The 24,974-nt window shown below is 37.1% G+C and overlaps 1 protein-coding gene across 1 annotated transcript in view; it reads right to left on the bottom strand.

Moving 5' to 3' along the window:
• Window positions 1–24,974, bottom strand: part of SH3YL1 (SH3 and SYLF domain containing 1) — a 46,398-nt gene that overhangs the window by 19,225 nt on the left and 2,199 nt on the right. The window contains exons 2-9 of the mRNA XM_030945369.1: window positions 15,153–15,263; window positions 14,031–14,144; window positions 13,463–13,527; window positions 10,774–10,886; window positions 7,535–7,663; window positions 6,664–6,808; window positions 5,944–6,016; window positions 5,180–5,236 (exon numbers count right to left, since the gene is read on the bottom strand). Coding sequence (XP_030801229.1) covers window positions 5,180–5,236; window positions 5,944–6,016; window positions 6,664–6,808; window positions 7,535–7,663; window positions 10,774–10,886; window positions 13,463–13,527; window positions 14,031–14,144; window positions 15,153–15,263 — 807 coding nt within the window. The remainder of the gene's footprint in view (window positions 1–5,179; window positions 5,237–5,943; window positions 6,017–6,663; window positions 6,809–7,534; window positions 7,664–10,773; window positions 10,887–13,462; window positions 13,528–14,030; window positions 14,145–15,152; window positions 15,264–24,974) is intronic.

The raw sequence follows: 24,974 nt of genomic DNA, 5'->3' as shown, positions 1-24,974 counted from the left end.
AGTCATCAAGAGGAGATTTGGGCACATATACATTTCTCTGTCAGATTTTTTTGTCAGTGGGCATATCTAAACATGGAACTGCACAGTGAATACAAATAGTTGCATGTTAGATTTCCAGTTAAATCAGAGTTGTTCCAAAATAGTACTGGTTTTGTTAAAACTAAGTTGAAAAATACATATATAAAAAAATAAAGTGATTGCTTCAATACATATTTACCAAAGCAAACCTATTTTAAAGTTGCAAGAACATGAGTGATGCTGTCTTTCAGCAGTTCTAAGTAAAAATTCCATTTTTTCATTATACTGCGTTAAAAAAGCTCAGCACCACACATAAGTAGAGGTACTAATTAATGCAGAGACTGCTAGCATGGTTCCCATGTTCCAGCTTATATTTTCTTTTCCAAGTTTGATCAATATTATCCTAGAGGGTAGTACCTTTCAAAATAACAAGATAACAAGTCAGATGTAAACTGAACTGCAGAACAGGTATGAAAGTAAAATAAGTGAAACAGGAGGTGAAATCACAAGCAAAAAAAAAAAAATATTAAAGCTTTTTACCTCAGAAGAGGTCTATGAATCCTTAGTCCAAATAATTCTCTTGGCTTAGTTAAAACATTTGTAACTGGCCACAAAAAACCCCATAATGTACTAACAAAGGCAAATTCACATACAGATCCCTCAATTTTCCTTGACAAAATACACTTCAGGAGGCATGAAAATCTGTCTTGGAATTCTCTTGGGAAGCAGATTTTCACAGATCTACTGAACCATCTGGTGTTCATAGATTACCAAAAGAAGCACTGAGATCATCTCTGAAATTACAGAGAAGTGGGCCAGGCCTGATTCCTGGAGAACTGTAACCATGAAAAGCAGCAGCTCTGATGCATTCAGTTAACACAAACTGAATTTGCCACCTTATGGTACCACCTAATCAAAAAGGGACAATATTGCCTCAATTGTTTTAAACATAGATAAGGAACACGCAAGAAGGTTTAAATAAATAAATAAATAATAGAAAATATAAGGACTGGAGTTTAGTACAAATTCATTAGAGCTTTTAGAAGCCCAAATCTTACTGATGTCAGTGAGCTCACAACTCAGAATTTGTTAATATTACTTAAAATTTGAGAGGAAAGAGAAAATAACTTTTGACAATCAATCTGTTTGGCAATCAAAAGAAAGATGAAGGAAGACCAAAAAGTGATTTGATTACAGCACAAGTGTCTCAAAGAGAACAAGAAGGGAACAAAAATAAAAACTCCTCTGCATAGCAAAGGGCTCTTTAATATAGTGAAGAAAGCCACAACAAATATTGTCTAAAAGCTGCAGACAAATTCATGTAGGAAGACATGAATTTTTAATAATGAGGTTGACAAAATCATCATTGAAAGAAGAAGGGATTTTTTTTAGCTTCTTAAAAACAGTGATTTTCTCATCTGCCTCCATATCCTCATCAGTAGGTTTCATATAGCACTTCTTTCATATGCAAGAATATAAATATATGCCTATTGGGACAATAACAATCTGTTAATATTTTATTTTATTTTCAAAGTGAAAGGTTTCTGCTGAAAAAAACCGAGTCAAAATTCATATTTTGGGGTTTTTTTTAGTTTTACGGTAATCAGGTTGGAGTGTGTTGATGTTATGCACAATAGTTAAAAAGTTCAATGGCTGCAGATAATTTACTGCATTCAAAAATCCAAAGAAGAAGGCAAATGTTTTTCTCAAGATAAAATTTTAAAATATTTAGTTTAGCAATTCTGGAAAGTAAGAAAGACAGTGTTTCTGAAAGCAATCTACAAAAAAAAAAAAAATCCTTAAATATTCAGGCTTCACATCCAGAAGTTCCTCTGGGTTTCCTGAGCACATCACATGACCCCTTAAAAAATGCAGACGGCACCATTACTTTCTCCAAATTATCATAAAATACTTACATTGTTATCAAAAGAACTGCTTTTGTGTTCAGTATGAGCATTTTGTCTTACAGTATTGTAAGAATTTAAACCCATAGTGAGATTTGATAATTGTGAAGAACAGTGAAAGCACACTGCTTGGAAGGAAGAAAATTTCTTCCATTTTCATCCCCACACCTGTCTCAAGTGATCATTTCAGCACCTTGGCAATTTCAAGTGATTCTTTACCAAACATGTGAAACAGTCCTTTTGTGATAAGCTGAGCTGAAGAAAAAGCAAAAAATATTTAACTTCTGATTTGAACAAACTGCCTGTTATTGATTCAGTTCTCAACAACATTCACTTCAACCCAGGCCCAACTTTTACCAGCAGATCACTGCTCCTGCAGCTACCAGTTCAGCTGGGAAACCACATCACTGTAACATTTTCAGAATTGTATAGTATTCAGCACACTGTTTGGAGGGTATGCAGGAAGTAATCATTTAGCTATATTTTTGGTTACTTGCTGCTCCATGGCAGAATCCCAAGGAGAAAATCTACAAATCAAAACACTAATGAAAATTTAATATCTAGGATTAGATATTCCAGTGTGACAAACTATGAACCTAATGTATCTAGAAAATGGTCCTAATGAAATAAACTCCTGAGTCTACAATGTCCAAGTAGTCACTAAAGAATTATGGGTTGTTTGTATTACAGATGGGGTAAAGAAGTCCAAAGAGTCATAGACCCAGAAAAAGAAAGCTATGTTGTGGTAATAAATCTTGGAAGGGCCAGTAAGCTCTTTTAGTAGATTTTACAATAAAGTAGACAAGTAGAAAAATGAAATGCAAATGCCTAATTCTAGTAAAGGAGAAGGCATGAACTTTCATGCTCATAAGCTAATCAAATTTCTTTATTTAGTGAGTCTTCAGAAAAATGTCTACCAGTGTAAAAAATTCATAGTTCACTGAATCACAATAACTGTAGCAGCTACTAATTTGTTGTGGTTTTTTATTGTGGTTGTTTTGGGGTTTTATTTCCCAGAATTGTAAAAGGTCTGTGCAATTTTTATCTGCATCTAAATAAAATGTGTGGTATTCCCAAGTTTCTGGAAACATTTAAAACACTACTGAAGCTCATTTTACAAAACGAAATGCATTACCTTAAGCATTATTCAGTTACATGAAAACAATCTTCTTGCAACTGAGTTCAAGTATCACATTATCAGTTAGGAAAATAATGTTTTTCATTTATCGTTTTCTTGCATTTGAAAAAGGTTATATTACATTACTTATCTATATAATTCAAGTACACAGAAAATAATTAAAAATGTTTCATCCACAAGTCTAGCTCTTTCATCTAATGAGAAGAGTTAATGTTTCAACCTTTCTACTACTTGTATAACTGCTGCAAAACCAAATGCTGGTAACACAATGCCAAGTTGCCCCTTCCCCAAAGGCAAGTCTTTATTTCTTGCAACCCACTTAAGCTTGTTGCTGAACATCAAAACCTACCTCCATCCCAGCCATTATACCTAACACATCGCTTCCTAAAAATAAGATTAATTCACTCTTCTATTCCCTATCTATATTTATTTTTAAAACTAGAATGACACAAAAAATTTTGAATATGTCTTTTACAGATCACTGTAGAAGAACATCTGCTGCTGCAACTACTCCTGAAATACAGATTGACATGTATGTGCTATAGCTGCTAGGCAGCTCTGTTGAAATAATTTGGACTATAAATAGGAAGAAACAGATCATTGACAGGAGATACAGCGTTATGGCTCTTTCTATTTCATCCCCCAGCATTAATACACTCTTTGTGAAAGAGACTGTGACTCTTGACTTCAACTTTAATTGCCCTCTGCGAGAAGGAAAAAAACTTTAGCCTTTAGAAGCACAGAGTATTTCTGTGGATTCAGAAAGCATTTGAACAGATACCTATGGAAATGTAATCTGCAACAGAAAGCCAAATATACTATGCCATCATTTAAACAAGATCCTACTGCCCCCAACCCCTGCATTCCTAAATAAAAACTTGTATATTTCCAGAAACTGCTAGAAATCCCCAGTAGCAGACTGAGTCTGTATCTTGACTTCAAAGAATCTTGAAAGCCATTCAACAGATGGGTCTGGAATATGTTTACCTTATCACCTGCACCTGAATAGAAGAACACTCCCTTCAACATAGCAAGTGAGTGCAAGCTTTAGAAACCTGTTCTCAGTTGGTCAGGGCTTTGGTAACACTGGGAACGCTTAGTTTTAATGGCTAGAAGACCAGTTCTTCTCTCTTGCCTGACAGCTATTGTGTACAGACCACTAGAGTCATCCTGCTTTTCCTTGTAGAAGTCCTATAACCCCATTACAAATCTTGATTCTTGGGAAGTCTCTAATCTGCAGAAGTCACACTGACAGCTCAGCTTAAGATACTGCTATGTTGGCCCCTTCTACAGACACACACATCAAGAACATGTATGAAGAGAAGATATGAAAAAGAATGTAAAGACAAAGACACATAATTTATCTTAATTTTTAGTGAAAAGCTCTAATTACACTTTGCCTGAAACAGACTTTTCATAGTGATCTATTATCAAACTCAATTTTAGCTCTACTCGCAGAAGTAAAAAAGAGGTATTTTGCTTAATTTTATTTTCAAGTGAGGATGCAATACATGAAAAATAAGTACATATTCATATTATATATATATACATAATATGGAATGCAAATACTTCACAGTAGGATTCTCCTGTTAAGAGCTGAAAGTGCTTTAAACATAAGAGCATCAATAGTAATATCTTTAGTGTAACAGAGAGTTATTTCAATACAAAAGCCTGAAGAAGCCATGTAAATTGGTGTTTATGCCAGCATAATCAGGTATCATCTGTGGAAGCACTTTTAAAATTAAAACAGCAATTATAGTACATTGCATAAGGACTTGGACAGAAGCTTGTTATATCAGCTTCCTTTTTCATCTCAATTAGGTGGTAACATAAAACAATTTTACGACTCCAAGTGCATTTTTCAAGCTTATAGAATAAACCAAAAGAACTTGGACTGCTCAGAAAAAGAACATCATTGTTAGAATGTAAATCCAGGGAATAAGATTAATGTTTATGAAATATTTTCATGAGATCATACAACACCTGAATCTCTTTTTAATATATAGACAATAAAGAAAAATATCAATGGCCAGATATTTTTGCATATCCTTCAAAGTACTTTTAGGACTTCTCAGATTCTACACTGTATTAATAAAATAAGTATAAGCTTAGTACTTACCTCCAGATGCATAATCATTGGGAAGTTCAGGATAAAGTTTGTTTGTGTTCTTTTTAGCTAAAAGAGAAAATAAAGTAGTGACTTATATGACACGCTAACATATATTGTTATATTTTGTATACTGCTCTTCGGATAGAGTTCAACAGTTATTAAATGCTTGCAGTTAACTAGGAACCAGTGCAGAAGAAAGAAATACAGACTTTGCCTCCCATCCTTAACCAGAGAATTACATTAACAAGAGAAGGTGCACAGTAAAGCTTCATTTTGAATGAAAGCACTTTGTTAAGACAAACTGTTAAAGAGCCAAAATTCTGCCTCTTTTGCTCTACTCTAATGATTAAAAGATAATGACAACCTAAAGAGAAACTACAGTTTCCAGAAAAAAGAAGTTTCTAGAACTTGGACCAGCAGTTTCTAGGACTGTTAGTTTTACTAAGACATTCCATTGTACTTGAGACTCCTATGTATCCTGTATCTATTAATATTTCCTTTGAATCACTACATGATTCTGCAACTATAAAAATACTGTTTCTATAGCAAATCTGTCAGAGAGAAAAGGTTTGCTAATATAAAACAAAAAACCAAATCCTTTAGTCTGTATCAGTCATGGCACTACATCAACATGCTTTTGGTGTTTATCCAAGGAAGAGTACTTAAAAAACATTTTTATAGAGGCAGCTGCTATAATAACTGCATAGTATTAATTAGCTTTAATGCTCTAATTTTATGAAGAGAATTAATTAGCCATTATCAAAAATTTTCACCTGGTGGTGTAGGTCTAACAGTGGGTTTAGGTGGCTCTGGTCTGGTTGATGGTCTAGCAGGTCGTTCATTTACCTAAAGTACACAAGTTTTTTAAAAACATAGCATCATATCTGGACAGAGATTGTGACTTCAGAACCTAGAAGTACATCAAGTTACACTGAAAAAAAATTAAAATTACTCTTTCTCTACTGAACTTGTAAGAACTCAAAAAGCATACTAAACACTAGTGATATACACATGACACTGAAGTAAATCACCATGGGTTTAACAAAGCTGAAAGTAAATGCTTGTCTATCAGTAACATCAACACCTGTAAGAAAACATCTTCTACAGTCTCAGTATTACATTATAAATGTGATTGTTTGAATGGAAGACAGAAAAAGTAGGAAAACTAAGAGTATCCAATTTGCAATTAACTTGACTAAAAATACTTGATCAAACATTCCTGATCATCACCTCAGATTTGATAATGCACAATTACAAAACAAGGATGCGCTTTGCTATTCTGGAAGATGCAAAGCAAACCCAGCAACACTCTTGCCCCCAAGAGCCTAGCAGGGAAATACTTGAACAAATGTTCCGTATGAGGTAACTGACATGTGCTCCACCTTCAGTCATCCAACAGATGAACATCAGCATTGACACTGACTAGGAACAGCTTAGAAACAGGGAAAGCCTATGTGAAAAAGAAGAACATAAACCCTTCTTTGTTCCCTTACAGATTTTCCTGGATTATTTTTTTGCTCTTCATTTTCATACACTTCAGTGAAGGATGCTAGAGTTTCATAAAGATCATCTGCTTGAGCAGGGAAAGGCACATCACCAAGCAGGATGGCACTAGCACGAATGTCCTGCCCATAAAACCTGATACAAAAAAAATAAAGACTATTAGGTATTTGATTATTATTACATTTTAACTTCTAGATAAATTCCTTTTGTGTAAACGCTCCCTATCTCCATCCCTAGCCCTGGATTTTTCCTATGCTCATATACTGAGAAATGACAGAACTATTTCAAAGTTGTAAATTTTGAAAACTGACCACAGCCCCCATTTTCCTGCACCACTTGGGAGGAGGAGGTATAGAAGCTGTGATTGAAGTGGAGCCCAGTAAGATGGAAGGTGTGTGGGGGATAGGTGTTGCTTTCTAGATTTTTTCTTATTTGTCATTATCCTATTCTCTTATTTACTGAAAATAAAATAAACTAATTTCCCCTTGATGAGGTTGGAGTTTTTTTGACTGAAATAGCAATTGGTAAGTGATCTCACTGCCTTTATCTCAACTTATGAGTTCATCATCATACCTTTTCTCCTCTCATTCTGTTGAGGAGGGGGAGTGACAAAGCAACTGGGCTGGCATGTGGTGGCTAGCTAACTAAGGTCAACTTGCCACAGATAAATGATCCCTGAACATTTAGCATCATCTCAACACCCACTGCAAGATGTCTAAATTGAAGAAACCCTTGTCCCTCAAGAAATTCTAAACTAACATAGTATGTTTCCACAAAAAACACTTTTTCCAAAGTGAATGTGTCCTAGTTAATTCTGTCACTCTGCTTTTGCTGAACCTTATAGATATTAAGAGAGCTTACTTGCGATTTGTTTCTTTCCTTTCAATTAAACAGGTTCCTTCCAGAGATACGCCTGCGAACAGCCCTCGAGATTTGCAGTATGTATAGACAGCAGCAGAGCTTCTCAGGGCAACATCCCCTTCTAAGTTTCTGGAAGGAAAAGGTTTTGGTTGATATTCTTCAATACAGTTTTCTAGCATGAACAGCAATTGTCTTTTTCTTTTAATCCTTCATTTTATTTTTACCCTATTTTCAGACAGAAGCACAGAAAAACATTGCCTCATATGAATGCTCCCCATCTGGTCTCTGAGAGACTGGACTGTTCATGGTTTATGACTCAAAACAATCAAGGAGGCTCCAGGGTGATTTGCTCAGGCCAGGTTTACATCCTTTGAGGAGAGGTGAGTTTGGATGTGCAGTGAGATTCACACAAGACAGAGAGGGAGGCTGCAAGCCAGGCTGATTAGGCAAATCCTGCAAGATGGGATGGCACCATTTATCATGGTAATTGTTCTCTCTTACATAACTCCCAACCCCTCCCTGGGGAAGGTCTGATGGGCATAACTGACTCAATGCACTGACAAGAGAGGTAGCTGTCATACCTGAGAAGGGATCATAAACCATCAAAGATCCCCAAAGCACACTCAGACTGATTCCTGAGGCTTTACACCAAAGGACTGAATGTGATGCAAAGGGATGCAACAGATCAGAGCCTGTGGCAAGAGACACTGTCAAACTTCCCAACCAGGGGAGGTACCTGGATGCTCCCAACCAGCCTGAACATATCCATTGAACAGGCATCCATTGAACTTTAAGCCTCGTGGAGCCCTCACCACTGAGAAGACCAGAAGAAGAGATCAACAGGGCACTGTCAGGATCCACAGAGAGGTGATATTTTCTACTCAATGTGTCTTTCTGTCACTTTTTCTCTCCTTTCTTCCTCTTTTTTATTTTTTTCTCTCTCTCTCCCCCACTCACATTTACTGTTAAATAAAATCCATACTATTGACTTCAGCATATGGTCTCACTTGCATCTTATTTGGGCAGAGGTATCTCTGTAATAATTTTAATAACTGGATCCTAACAGCCTCCTCTGAAAACTATTAAGCCACACTTTAATCACATTTTAAAATGATCTGATTATGTTTGGACTGGTGAAACTCTATTCAATATTTCCAAATCCTCCTAGACTTTATGGTCAGCACAAACACTTCAAGTGAGGCCTTACTGAGCCTCAACAGATTTGGAAGATTACAGTATTTGTCCTTCACAAGATCACATAATATTTTAGGTTTAAAGACAGTCATCTCAAAATGGATACAACATCAAATTGAAAGAAGGTTGCTCTGGACTTTGTCCAGACAGTTTTTGAAGAATTCTAAGGATATAATTCCACAGACACTCTGAACAACCTGTATCAGCACTCAACTTTATTCGCGTCAAATTTCTTTTTCTCATATCCAGTCAGAACCTTCCTTTTTTCGATATATGACTACTACCTCTCATTGTCTTGCCATGCATCCCTGTAAAGAACTGGGGTCTGTCTTCTTGGTGATGCCCTGTTGGGAATGCAGCCTCAGAAGGTCTTCTCTCATCCAGGTTCAATAAGCTGAGCTCCACCAGCCTCATCATTCACATGCTGCATTTACCTGGCCATTTAGGTGGTGGTTCACTGCACACACTCAGGTTTATAAACAACTTCCTGCAGGGCTACAACTCAACACAGTATTTTAGGCACAGTCTATAAAATGTCAAGTAAAGGGGAACAATTATTTCCCATATCTACTGGTTTACAGTCCTGTTAATGCAAGTCCCTACACTGTTCACTGCCTTTTCTATCAGCAATCAACTGCTGACTTAGCCCCACTGCCCACCAGGATCCCAGCGCCTTCTCTGTAGGGAAGCTGTTCAGCCTGACAGGGGTGCAGAACTTTGCACTTGTCCTTGTTTAATTTCACAGGGTTTCATGTCGGATCTTTACACTCTCTAGGGCAATTGCTCTGAATGGTGGCTCTACCCTGAAGTGTCCTGGCTGAAAACCCTAGTTGGAATCATCCACAAACTTTAGGAGGATATTTTGCAGCTGCTCCTCTAGGTCACTGATAAAAACAGCAAGCAGGAGAGGTCCTAGAAGAGTCTCCTGAGGAATTGTAAAGAAATCTGGCTTCAGACTTCAACATAAACCATTTACCATTGCTCTTCTAATGTGAGGATACAGTTCTTGTTTTGCAGTTCTGTTTGCTTGTCTTCCCACCCTGACACCTATGTCCCAGCTTGGACACAGAGATGTTGCAGGACAGTGAAATGGCTTTGTAGGGTAGATGATATTCACTGCCCTTCCCTGATCCACAGATCTCTCTCTCTTCTGTACAATAAGTATCACCCTTTTATTTTGTTAGAAAAGATTAAAAAACAGCAGTAAAAACTTCATAATCATAAAAAGAGTAGCCATAAGGAGGCACATATTGCATAAGCAGTGTCTGAGGTAGCTGGGCTTCGTAAGCCTGGAGAAGACTTGGGGCAAACCTAACAGCAGGCTTCAAATATCTAGGGAGAGGTAATCAAGAGTATGAAGCCAGGCTCTTAAAAGCAGCATATGGAGGAAGAATAAAATACTATTGACATAAATAGAATGAAGAAATACTTTGATTGGATGTAAGGCAGGAGAGCTGAACAGAAGAGCAGGTTGCCCAGAGAACCAAGTAGTCTACCTCATTGTGGATTTTCAACTGGAAAAAAGGACTGAGCAACCTGATATGAAATCGTAACAGACCTTGGTTTGAGCAGGAGGTTGGAGTAGAAGTGTTACAAGACTCATTTCCAAGTAAAATTATTCAGTGATTATTTCACCTCATCCTTCAAAGTAAACAGGCTTAACCACTTAAAGGTTTTAAAGCAATTATTTGGTGTAGTTTTCATGTACTGTTGGGCAGATCTTTGGTGACAGAAAGCACAGACCCATATGTTACTAAAAATCATAGTTCTATCAGGCACAGAAGCACCTGTGCTCTTCACTGAGCCTAGCCAAACAGTCTTCTGCAAAAAGAGAGCAAATCTCAGAACACTTTCCTTCCACCAATAAATTACTTAATCAAGAAAGAAGAAAAAAAGGGGAAAAAAAGTGATTGGCAAGAACAATACGGCCCAATCAGCACACATGTTGCCCAGGTTGTTCTGTAACTTGTAAAAAAATACCACATCAATGTAGCTATTGAAAATTATCTTCCATATATGCCTTATTAGAAAAACATATTACCTACCTCCCCAGAGGTCCAATTGCCACAGTAAGATTTCCTCCAAGTGTAAGATTTCCTCCTTTGGCAAAAGCTTCTACTGCTCTTTCATGATTCAGTATTATCACTAAGTCTGAGACCTATAAAATATCAAGTAAAAGTACTACACTTTTTAAGAAGAAAGAACAGCACAGGAGATGATCTTCCTTTCTTGTAAAGGATTATTTTGAAACAGCTTCCATGACAAAGTTGATTCTTTTTCTGCAAGGTATTTTGAATGAAAAATCCTTTCAAATACTTTTTTAATCAAATTTGATAGATTTTTTTCAAAGTGCTGATATGGTCAGTATGTGAGAAACAAAAGCTATAAGAGAAACTCAATGTTAATTCAAAGTTCCTAATTGACAATTTCTTATTTTCCATGGCTTATACAACTATGAAGGCACATTTTCAGATGTGAATCATTTTGATCTTTCAATAATTAAACTAATGAAGGCAAGACAGAACTTACTAAACAAAAATTCCTGTCAAAAGAATAAAAACCAAAAAGTATACAGGTGCAACTGACAAAACTTTATTTTCATGTCAGGAGTTTTATATATCTGTGTGTGTGTGTATGAATTAGTAATTAACTTTTTAAGACTTGAATATGAGATGTAGTCATTTGCTTCAAGAACCTATTAAACCTAATAATTGAAGAGGTAGCAATGTACCCAAGGACTACTGCACCTGATCTTTCATCTGACGGACTTGACTGAAAGCCAAGTTCAAGAAAAAAACTTTCAACTTACCCCAAATTCCAAACAGTGACAGCAGGGAATACAAGAGGAAATACCAGATTATTTGCAAAACAAGGCTGGCCTAGAAGTATTACACACAGCATAAGAGAGGTCTTTGTTATTAGCCCTCCACCCCATCCCAAACAAAAGATGGCTACAGGGACAGTTTGTGGATCATCCAGGGATGGAGGGAGAACATCTGTCAGGATACTGCTTCCTCCTCTTACCCATTAAGAGGATGAATCCATTGTTAAAGATAAGCTAATCCATAGTGAGAAAGCCTTCAAGGAAAGCATTTATATAAAATTTAAAGCTGGTCCTTAATTTGAAGTACCAAGTCACTGTGACTTCTGAAGTGTGATCTCCATCTTGTTTTTTAAAAACATCCATAAGTATTACTACAACTATATAATCAAATATAATCTCTCCTACAGGAATAAATTTCACCTAGTTTCTAAAACATATAAGTTTATATAGGACTAGAAGAATGCTGAAATGGGACTGTAGAGGCCTAAGTCACTCAGGTACTTCTGAGTAACATGTATTTTCTAGAAGAAATAAAAAAGATTGTGTTATAATAATGTCAGTGAGGAAACAGCATTTCATAAGCTGACTAAAATTTCAAATGAAGGGCACAGTATTACTCAGAAAAAAACCCTTCTCACAAGTAGCTTCTGTATTGGAATTATTTGATTCAGTATCAATAGGAAATGTCTACATTATCTAAATTATTAGGTGGGGATGATTGACAGAAATTTTTCATAGATTAATCAAAACACATGAAGAGGCTTAAAAGGAAAGAAAAAAATAACAAACAAGGCCCACAATGAAACAAACTCTGGGGCTCAAACTGAACACTTTTTAATGCATTCAGATCCTGTAGTCATGAAAACCAATGAAAATCCCTTATAAAAATTAATGATTTTGTATTCACATCATCCTTTAAGAAGTGCATGCAATAATGCCTGAGATCACACAGTGAACAATGAGGAGAGAATAAAATATTGATCTATTGCTCAGTATGTGAGTGCTGGCTGACTGGCTGCCAGGACAGGGACAGCTGGCTAGCTGTAGATGTACTGGGGGCTGCCATGGATCACCCAGATCATCCATACATGGATTCTTCTGAAGAGCAGAATGCCCATTGCAAGAGACCTTGTTGGCAGCATACTGTTACTCTGATTTTCTTTGGGAATCAGCAGAACAAAAGCTAAACAAAGAGAAGGATGAGTCTGGAGGGCAGCGTGAGTAGCAGAGAAAAGATGAAAACATACAAGAGTGAAGGAGCTGTGAGGAAGAAGAAATGGGAAGCAGAGGTAGAGCGCTGTTGGGGCTCAGCTCACCAGGGTTTCTCTGAATATTATGGGAGTCCTTCACTTAAGCATTTCTGCTGGCTGGAACTGGCTCCTTTTCTGTAGTATTCCTTCAGGAGAAGTATCACCAGTTTTGGTGCTTTCAAACTGAAGGGTCATGTCAGTAACCACAAGTGTGAGTGGGAAATGTGTGAAATACAGTAACATTAAGTGGAGTCCATTTTACTCCATTTCTTTACACTGTTTCGTGCCAGATGGAGTCCCTGTGCCCTTTAGCAAAGTATTTGACACACTATAAAGTACAGGATACTTTTTCAATTAACTTCAATTGTCTTATATGGGAACACTGACAGGAAGCTCTCTGTAAGTGAAAAATTCAGTCAGCTAGAAGTGAGAAATAAGGAAATTAGTGTCATGTCACTTTTTTCATCTAAATCTCTTATAACAATTTGACTGATGGGATCAAAACCCCTCTTTTGTTTACGGATTTAAATGGATTTCATAATAATATTTTTGTACTTAAAAGTAGATTCTACTGTCTCACTAACATTTAGATCTTTCTGAATGTATTTTAATTTCTTGCAAAAAAAGTTACCAACAAGTACTTCAAATGCAAAACCATACCTCAATTCCAATTTCAAATCCACCTCCAAGACCAGCAATTCCTATTGCAGAGGGAGCAGACCAGGCTGTTGTGTAAAACAAGACAAATTTACAGAATTTTAACCATATATTACAAGAAATACTCACTTCATTATTCAGTTAAATATGCTAACAAATTCTCTATTTAAAACTATGTTCAAAACCACTACAATAGAATCATGACTATAATGCTTTATCCTACAGGAAAGGATTTAAGAAATACAAACACTCACAATCTAAACAATTCCTTGTTAAAAATTATTTATCATATACTTCATAATCAGATATAATCAATTTTTGTAATCAATTTTATACTATGTACTTTTATATTTCATTATTTTCCACAAAGATATGGAAAGATTTACATTTGGTCAAACAAAGGTAGAAAGACTTGAAAACAGCATTCACACCAAACACTGTCACCTGTCACCTACTTGCCTGACTCATCACACATCTCCTGTTTTATGCTGTAAAAAGAATAATGAAAAAATATATTTTTATCTTTTTTTATTAACTTCTCATGAAGTACAAAAGGAAAATATCCACTTACTTCCATTAGGAAGACGAGCTAATACAATTCCACTTCCACCTCGAGCAGTCACCAAAAATCCAGCTTTGATAACAGACAAAACTGCAAGGCCTTTGGCTTTAGCTATTACGTGAGCTGAAACAGCAAAATTATTTATTCAAGACCTTGTAGAGAAGTTCTAAGAGAAGGGGAAAACAAAACCCAATATTTAACAAATATGAACAATAAAATCAAATAATCAAAGAAAAAGCTGAAAGAAAACTGCAAAAAAAGTTGAACTAATAATGACACCTCCACCACAGTGAACTGCAAACCCAGCTGCTGGTCACATTAGCCTGTGACAATCTATACACTGCCAAATTGCTCCACCAGTCCTGATTAGCTTGTATAGAATTAGTTTGTTTAGTGTCACACACTTTGTGCGTGAGTACCCTTGGCAAGATAAACAGAAAACAGGCAGTGAATAACTGACAACCATGTCTCCAGAAATTTTTGGAGGAGCCCAAATTTAAATCACAGCAATATAGAGCAGCCTAACAAGCTTGTATTGTTAGACAGTGGCAAATACTGATGTGTCATCATCCTGCAAATCTTATTGCAGACCTTCCAGAACATAACAGTTAAGGATTTAAAACCACAACCAGCAACACCAGGTGGAGGAAGACACTAGGAGAAACACAGAGTAACAACTGCAAAAATGAAGACGACAGCAGCAAATAAGAGTGCTGAACCAGTATCAAAATCACCCTGATTTCTTTGCTTCAACTTATTTTCATCTAGCTAATTCCAATCAACACAGATATTCAAGAGCTAGAGCTACTAGGCCAGGTTCTCTCTTAAGAACATACACTGATAGGGTTGAGCATAAGACAGCCTGTCCATCCTGGGGGAAGCCTTCCAATATAGGTACCTTGTAGCAGTAAACATTCAAAAGATCTCTCCCAGTAAGTAACAGCTGCCAAGAATACAGCAAACTGAAACCCTTTACTTCCAAATTATATTCAAAGAAGTTATAGCATCCGAAATTTTCATTCATCTCTAAGTTGTGGTCAGTGGAAATGGAGGGAATTGGTAAAGACAGCATGACTGCAACACAGGGAGTGCTGAAGGTTTTAGCTGAATCAAAGCATTTTCTTTACTCACGTGGTATGATTTTATCTGGTCCATTTCTGGAAGTTATTTCTGTAAATTCTCGTAGTATTTTAGCTGCCTTTTTAGCTTCTGATTTCAGGTTGGAAGGTATAGGGTTGTTCACTGAATAAAAAGGAAAGAAATATGGTCAGTTTAGGATATCTACTTGACTAGACAGAATCAAGTATTATAAATTATTAGTATTCTGCAACATGATAAATACCATTTTATGTAGAAATAGTAATGTTTCACCTGTAGATCTGCAAAAAGAAGCCTTAGTGCAGTTAAAGAGATAAGAGTTAGTCTTGATTGTTACATCTACTAAAATCCCTCAGAGTTACCTAAATTATTCTTGTTTTCCTATCTGAACATAACAACACTATTTTCAAGCATAGTAGAACCAAACTGTCCAACTAACACATAAATATATTGCCAGACCAAAGATGCATCTAGTCTCACATCACGTCTCTGAAAAAATTAGTGACAGCGTTCCCATAAAATTCTAATACTCTTCCTAAATTCACAAACATATAAAAATACACTGTGCATAGAGAAACAACATTCAGTCAAAAGTGGATTATTTTTTAACTGGCATGCCCTGAACATTCATTCACCTCTTCACTCTGGACAACATTGCCACCTAAAACCAAGAAGGTGAGGACTAAATGCATTTTAAAGTTACATCAATAAAGCTTAGAGAGCAATTCAGCTCAGACCAAGTGAAGCACATAGCAGCAACTCAGCCAGGTTTCTGTCCAGGCTCCCTTGGCTAGAATATGATACACCTCCATTTTCCAACTGGAAGAATATTCCTCTGGTATGTTCTCCAAGCAAGATGGGACATTTCAAGAACAAGAGCGATTTTGAAAGCTGAATGTCTGGATTAGTGTCCCCTGAGGCAGCTTGAAGAAACATTTTGCTTCGGTGAAGATGCAGCAAGTACAACCTGGGAGAGTTTGAAGTGACATCAGTCATCAGAAGGCTGTGCAGAAATATCAGCCTCTCTGGGAACAAAAGGAAACATATAGATTGTGACAGACTCTAGAAATATTAATTCTATCTCCTAATAATCCCTTCTCTTTTCAGAAAATTAAGATCATAGTCAAGACTCTGAGTGTGAAAGGATAGGAGAAGGTGGAGCTCTAAGGGCTCAGGATATTCTGAAAAGTTCTTGGCATGTTAATTTTCTCTGACTGTTACAGTACTAGAATTGTTGAACTGCTTCAAGAGTTTTGACCATGAATTTCTTCTGTGGCTGGAAGGCTTCCCCAGGCTGGAATCTGGCTACAAGGCAAGAGGAGAGGCCAGTGTAGCTCAAATAAAACATGAACTCACAATTGCTATTGGTAGATTAACAAAGTGGGGTGAAGCAAATGTCTCTTTTACTTCTGTTGTTTGTACTTCACACTGCATTTTCAAGGTCAGAGGGCAAACATGACCAGCATGTTGTAAGAGAAAAATAAGATTTCTGTTTTTGTACGGAGATAAATTGAGGCAGTCCCAAAAAGCATATTGCAACACCGTTCTGCTCAAGAAGGCACAAAGAATAAACCTAGCATATTACAATTTGTAACTAATAATTAACATTGTAATACACAGTGCATGTCCATTTGCAAAATCAGCTGAACATTTCTACATTAGGTTTTCACTTAAGATACTTTGCAAGTCTAGAGGTCTCGAGTTTGGGAAGGGTCACATACCCAGTCTATCCAAAACACACATTTCATGGTACTTAATTTTTCACATGGTTCAGTGAGATTAGACTGCGGTAAAATGGACAGTTATGTGCCTGACTATGCAAGACTTCGGGCAAAGTGATCAAGACAATGAAAATAAAACCTGTACACTGGAGATAAAAAACATGGGGAGATGAAAACACTGGGGAGTTAAAAAAGAATACTGAGCAAAGCATTATCCAGCTTCTAGATTAGAGAAATAAAATAAACTCCTGTGCTCTTCTCATACACTCCTTCCTTGTTTACCCATGCATTCCTTCCTCCCCTTTGCTTCTCTTTGGCTAATCTCAGAATTTGGAAAAGCATCTCCAATTATTCTTCCCACTACTAGAAAAAAAAAGCAGCTCATATTTCATACAAATTAGAAGAGAAATCCCTTAGCTAAATTCATTGAGAAAATGAGGTGTTTTCAGACCTGAAAGTCTGCTAACAGGAATAATAGCGGGGAAAAAATATAAAATCACAATACAGCTTTTGCAAGCATTTTCAGACTTCAGATTCAAAATTGCTGCAGAAAGATTTGATGGTTACCAGAAAACACTGTGTGCATACCACTGTGCACATAGGAGCTATTATTTAATTGAAGAGAATTTGAAGCTGAACGTCAAGAGTCAGCAAAAGTAATACTGTTACTGCCTCACTGTTCCTTCACCTCTCAATACATAACTGCTTGCTCTGAGCAACCTGCCCTAGTCAAAAGTGGTTTTTGGGTGTTTTGCTTTTTTTTTTTTGGTGTGCTGCATGGTGTGGGGTACCTTTATGACCAGGGAATGGAGAAACTGGAGAGATATTCATCCAGCTGTACTCTACAACAGCAAGCACAGGAAAACTTAACTTCTCATCCTCAAACCAACATCAGAAACTTCACTTTCTCCCTGTATCACTTGTTTCCTTCATCATTATTTCTTCTGCATTCCTTGGGTAGCCATTTCTTCTGCATTCTTTAGGTAGTTACAGGAATTCACTGCTCCATTATCCCTTGCTTTTTCCCTTCCTGCCACAGACTAAAGTAATGCAGGATTATTTTTCTGAACTAAGACACAGCAGGTGGATTTGACAACAGCATTCTGCCAGTTACTTTGCATGTGGCTAGATATGTGCACTTTCAGAAGCTAAGAAATGGGTGGTATTTCTAAAGCACAAGAGAAGTACAGAGAGGTAAAGAAGGGAAGAAAAAAAGAAAGAGGTTGAACATGCTACCAACTGTAAAGCTCAAAGCTCTACCTTGTATAGAATGGCTGCAAGTAAGATTTTAATGTAGATAGTAGCAAGTATGAAAATTGAAGTGACATTAATTGGCAAGCAAAAAAGGCACAGAGAGGTTTTAACAATGGGCAGGATGAATAAGTCACCTGATTAAACAGTTTCCTGCTGCAAACCAACACAGTTACTCAAAGATAACCATATGATTCTTTCCCCAGTGGCTCACTGAGTTCCTTTATTTACTTCTATAATGTTGTCTAGATACCAAGGAACTGGTCGGATGCCTACAGGAGCCTTGAGGAACTGATGACCTTTAAAAAAAAAAACAAAAAAACCAAACAAACCCAAACAAATCCATACCCTGACCTCAATTACTCAATTATGTATAATATGATGCCTGATAAGGCCGGGCTGGACTACCATTTTGGTGAATGCTAGAACCACAGCAGAAGAAATATAGTATTTTTATCACTGAGGAAAGGGGGAAGCTTGGATCTCCTCTTGAGCTATGCCACACTCAGAATTTTGTCAACAGAGTTCAGGATTATATAAGGGCAGAGTCAACAATCAACACTAAAAAGGCAGTTTAATGGTTCAATATATAGTGTATATATAGTATGGCTGAGGCCTGACTCTTACCATTTAATTTTAGATCAATCAATTTCATAAAACTTTGTCCAAAGGCAAAGAAAATAATTGTTTTTTAGTAAAAAAAAAACCCTAGTAAAACAAAAATAGCACTAATATGTCAGACAATTCAAAACTATTCACTTTAAAAAAAAGGACATAGAGGTTTGCACCGTGGTGCAATGGTGGCATCTGTCCCAAAATACAACAGAAATAAAAGAAATATTAGAGTGAAGGCAGAGGAGTAAATTCTTGCTTCTATTTATTTTAATCACTCAGTAAACAGACCAAATTGTAAGTGGGATTTCTGTGACCTCAAAAATTATTTCAGCTTCTGTTCATCTATCAAATTATCCTCTTCTCCCTCAAGCCTGCCTTTGGATTTAGTTTGCAAAATTAGTTCCTTAGAAATTCATTTAATATCGCAAATCTATTGAAAAAAATCATACAGACACAGCTGCTTTTTAACAAAAATACTGTATGAAATATTTAGACATAAGCAGAATTTCCGTGTTCTGTTTACCCCATCAATAACATACGTAATAACCCTGTAGCACTGTCTTCCCTATTAGCTTTTAAGTATGCATATCTAATTGTCTGGTTTGTATTCAAGCACTGCTCAGGAAAGAGGCAACCAGGAGCAATAAGACAATAACATCTATCAGGAGGATACACTGACTGATGGATTTGGAATGCCGTGACCAGAGAATGCTCAGCTGGGAGCAAGCTTCATTTGCACTCCTGCTTGTTGTTGAAAGGAGAAGATATTGAGCATATGTGAGTCAGCAACACAAACCCCATGGGGGAATATCACACCAAAATTGATTAACTGCTTAATTTGTAAGCTGATGAGGCAAGTGCGTCAGCCTCTAATTTACATTCTGACTAACAGTAATAATTTGCTGGCTGAACATTTGGTGAAATTATCTGAGCAAGGTGCATTAAAGAATAAATAAAGCCTTTTTACTTAAAAGCTATAACTAATTCAGATACAATCAAAATTATGCTGAATATGAACAGATGAAATAAAGCCTAGTGGCATTACGAGAACCCAAACATCAAAAGTACAGTTTCAAAGAACAGATGACAAAGGGGAGACAAAGACTCACATGAAGATTTCACACATATGTTGCTCATGCATGTTTGAGCTTTGAAGTATTTGGTGAAAAGTGGTTTTGTGGGTTTTTTTGGCTACAAAAAGAAGAAAAACAATGACAAATACCTTTATGAGCCCCATTCAGTCTTTGCTTTCACTTCACTAAAAATACAGAAATAGCACAAGAATACATTAAGGCATAGCTGATTTGCAAATACCCATAGTTACATCAGGAACATCAATGCTAAAAGGCTTATATGAACAGAGAACATTCAAAATTATGTACATTCATAAACATGAAAATTCGCATAGTCAAGAAAAGTTAAAGAACAACATTTTAATGGGAAGGAGAAACCTGAAAAACAAGACTGTGCAGCACTGGAAAAGGGCCTAAACAAGAAATTTCAATTTGGCACTACAATTAAAGAGATTAATGCAATTTTGGTTCCACAAATGTGTAACAACATGATACTGTGGTAGCCGGCTCCGGCCTTGGGATTCATCTGGTACTTGGAATTCCTCGAACAGCATGCCAGATATGCATCGTAGGCATTTTGCCCAGCCCAAGAAAACGTGATGCAATACAGAGATGTGGATGACGAGCAGCAGCCTATGCTAAACATGTCTCTGTGAGTCTTCATTTATGATCTCCAACACTTGAAGCCAGTGATTGAAAGCAAAGAATCCAGGTTAATGAAATGTCAAGAAAAGATCTGTGGAGTTCAAGGAAATAGTGGAATAAGCTGAAAAGGAACCTACAGGAAAAGGATTTTAAAAAATAAAAGCAATAACAACCCTCTTTAGTTGAAATCCAGCAGACTACTATTGTCAGAGCCTGAGCTCCTTACTCCTGGTTTGGAACCAACAGCAACAAGCAGATACTGTTTCCTCCAGATTCCAAGGACCACGAACAAGGAAAGACTCAGAATGTACACTCTGAACATCCTGCTTATGGCAAGGAGACTATGAAAGCAGTAGCAGGGAATGGGAAAGCATTACTGACACAATGGGCAAGGTTGTACAATTCTGACATATGCACCTTGAGAACAGCAAGGGAGAACAGGAGTGTAAGGCAATGGAAGTAGAGCTGAAAAGCAGAAAACAGAGTCTCTTTACAGTGAAGTTTTGTACTATGCTCATGCATTTCTGCCATGATCTTTATCACTTGGATTCCTGAAGCTTTACCAGCTTCCATATTTCACTGCTCATCAACAACACTGGTGTGAGAAATCAGTGATCTGTCAGTGATAGCAGTATGAGTTATGGCAGGGTGCAAGTACCACAGCAAGCACTACGTGGCCTTGCAGAGTGGCAGCTGAGCTACACTGGAAGACTCTAATGTGTGCTTTCACAACCCTAATGGTTTTTATACTGTGAATAAATGTAACTACACTATCCTCCTTCCCCACCCTGGATTACAAGTTGTTTACTGGATGGCATTGCATTAAACTGGCACTGGTAGTGATGAGAGGCAGAACAGACCAGAAAGGTCTGCAGAACCTGCAGCAGACAGCATACAGAAATCAAGGAGTTGGAAGTATTTTAAGGTTTACCTAAGACAGATGGAAATATATTCTGTCCAAACACTCTGGTAAGAGGAAGTAAAAAAGTGCTTAAAAATAAAGCTGAAAATGAAAAAAAAAACCCAAACCCACTCTTACCCATGTTAAAACCAGCCTGTTTTTCCTTGTTTTACCTGCAATAACCTGCTAAAGTTAGCTGCTGACGACAGCCTGTGCCCAGGAAAAACCTCATAAGCATACTGAAGTTACAACTAAGTTCAGCCTTCAAGAACTCAAATATGCAAAAGGAATGACACATAACAGAAGACAGCTCCTTCTCTAAATGGAAAACAGCCCAACAAGTCTATATTTCAAAGAGGAGAATCTCACAGACATTGCTATCAATATAGAAAGCTGAGATATTTACAGTATTTTGAAGAACTTTTTGATAGAGAACATTATAATTAGAAATTATAATAATATTTGTGATTATATTTCCACAATTATATTTCCACAATTACATATATTTATACATTTAAATCACAGCAATTTGTGTGGAGGGAAGAATAACAAATGCCATTAATACTTCCGAAAACCTTTACGTAAACTTGCATTACATCTGTATGGTTACTGCAAGACAGCTAAGTCAGACAATGAGAAGTAACACAGGCATCTATGCTTGGACTTTGGCATGCAAATACACAGTATGAAATAAACCCAAATTACAAAGAACCACAAGTCTTTACTGGGAAAAGAACCATTTCAAACACAGGAGGCCTTTCATTGATAGAAATGAAGTAATGGAGATAGATGAGCAGATTTCTTCCTTTGTTCTCATCTCTAGAAGTCTGTAGGTTTCAGTTTTGGGGGTTTTGTGTGTGTGTGTTTTCTTAGGGGTTTTAAAAATATATTACTATGAGTTATGGAAATTAAAATACTTCTGTTGTAACTCTAAACCTGGAGAGGCAAGCTGCCTCACCCCAACTTGCATGTGCATTATGTCTACCATTAGCTAGTACTCCAAGATGAATAATTCTTCACAGAGAATCACTGAATGGTTTCTGTTGGAAGGAACCTGAAAGATCATGCAGTTCCAGGCCCCTGGAATGGGCAGGGACACCTTCTCCTAGACCAGGCTGCTCAAAGTCCCACCCAATGTGGCCATGGGCACTTCCACAGATGAGGCATCCACAGCTCCTCTGGGCAGCCTGTTCCCAGTGCCTCACCACCCTCACAATAAAGAATGCATTCCTGACATCCAATTTTAGTCTTCTCTCTTTTACTTTAAAATTGCTACCCCTTGTTCTGTCACTATATGTCTGTGTAAAAAGTCACCTTTCAGGCATCACCTCTCTCCCTGGAGTTCTCTCTTCTCCATGCTAACCAATCCAGCTTTCTCAGCCTGTCTCTATAGGAGAGGGGCTTCATCCCTTTGATCATTTCTGTTGCCCTCCTCTGAATTTGCTCCAACAGGTCTACATTTGCCTTGTGCTAAGAACTCCAGAGCTGGAAGCAGCACTCCAGGTGGGGTTTCATGAGAGCAGAGTAGAAGGGAAGAATGCTGTTCCTTGCCCTGCTGCCCACACTGCTTTGGATGCAGTTAGGTTTTCTGGACTGCAGGGACACATTGCCACATTGCCAACTCATGTCCAGCATTTGTCTGCCAGAAGCTCCAAGTCCTTCTCAGCAGGGCTGCCCTCAATGAGCTCCTCTCCCAGTCTGTACTTGTATCTGGGATTGCCTTGACCCAGGTGCAGCACCTTGTACTTGGACTTGTTGAACTTCATGAGGTTCTCATGGTACCATTTCTCCAGCTTGTCAAAGCCCCTGTCGATGGCATCCCATCCTTCTGCTGTATCAATGGCACTGCTCAGCTCCATGTCACTTGCTGAGGATAAACACTGAATGCACATTTAAGGCTTTCTGCTATTACATTTTTAAAGGAGTAATTAAACTTCATGGTCAAGTCTTTAGGCTGTCATCCTCTAAGCACAGTTATTTTGTAAATTCAGGCTTACAGAGATATAAATTTGAGATGTTAGCTGATGACTTTTTGGAAAGCAAAGCAAAATTTATTTGAAATGCCATAATTATATAAAATAATGCATCTAAAATAAGTTTAGGCTTTGCACAGGCTATCTGATATAAATTATATGGTATGAAATGTGATAAAAGTAATAATCCTTGTTAGCTGTATCAGTGTGACTATTGTCATGTATAGTGTCCAAAAGCATAGAAGATTTTTGGTCAGCTCTGGTGTTTACAAGTTGCCTTTTCAAATCTTGCAAACCAATTATGTATGCACTTCTAGATCATGAGAGCTCAACATTTTTCACATGAAATACTCATTTTGTTAATGGTAAAATAATACTACAACACATAAAATAAACATGCCCCATTTCATTGTAGCATAATTTTTATAACTTTTCTCCATTGAGAGGGAAGAACTAATTCAAACACAAAGTTCATCACTTTGTAACTTTATGTGGTATCAGACCTCAGTCCCACTCAATAGTTAATAGTTGAATTAACTATTTCCTTGAGAAAAGTCAAGGCAAAAAAGCCCTGTAACACAGTCTCCTGTGTTATCAAAAGCCTTTGACGAGTTTTTGTACTGAAGTCAGCTTTGAGAAAATTCTAATTAGAGATGCAGAATTTCCTCATCTCCTATTCTGATGAAAGCTGGAATACATGAGGGTAAAATGAGAGTGACAAAGCTGAAAAATGTACTTTAAAGAAAAATGTGTTTCCCTTGTAGATGCAGGATGTTTTAACTAGGTGATGTTCCTTATTTCTAAGGAACTGTGGCATGTGAAGACAGTTGATACCTGCCAGAGGCACAGAGGATTTGTTCCAAAAGCACATTAGACATCAGACACACAGGAGACAGAGTAGTGGAATACCTGTAGCTAAAAGTCTTCAAAAATTCCTATAACTTTTAGCAATTGCAAGAATACTAAAATCCCAAGCTCACAGTTCTACAACCAAGTTGTAGCCTTTGCACTAGAAGAAAGGATAAACACAAGTGGCATGAGGAAGAAATCACTCCATTGTGCAAAAAGAATCATAAAACATCATTTTCAAGAATATAGAGATGACAGTTATGTGCTCTAAATCATGCATAAAAGGCAGAGTTGTGCTGGGGGTTGTCTGAGACTCACATGTGAACTCTAGCAAGAATTTGTACTACAGAATTGCAGGGTTTGGCTCAAAACAAGCCACCACACCCATCCATCCTATCTACACCCATGCCCCAGGATGCTGTCCACTTGAAACCCCTCTAGCAAGTCTTTCATATACACTCATTATAATATGTTGGATGTGTAAACAATTTCCTCCAAAGAGGTCCTACCCAACAAGTAAGATAAGAAGCACGACTGAACCTAAGTCAGAGCTCCAAATTCAGTTCTACCTGTCCCGTGTTATCTTCATACAGGAGTTGGTATGATATGTGAAATTCAGAGAGTGGGGTAAGGGGAATATCCCAAAGGGAATCTTAATTTTGACTTAGCTGTATTTTAATAATGAAGAATAAACTTCAAGGCAACCCAAGCAGATTAACATTATTACCCTTTGCACATGAAATCTTTAACTAAAACAATGCTATTTTTATACAAAAATCCTAAACAAACATCTTGTTTATCTTCTCACAAGGCCAGAAGTACAGAGA

This window comes from Camarhynchus parvulus, chromosome 3 (genome assembly GCF_901933205.1).
Source record: "Camarhynchus parvulus chromosome 3, STF_HiC, whole genome shotgun sequence".
Lineage (NCBI taxonomy): Eukaryota > Metazoa > Chordata > Aves > Passeriformes > Thraupidae > Camarhynchus > Camarhynchus parvulus.
This window is presented reverse-complemented; position numbering and strand designations above follow the sequence as displayed.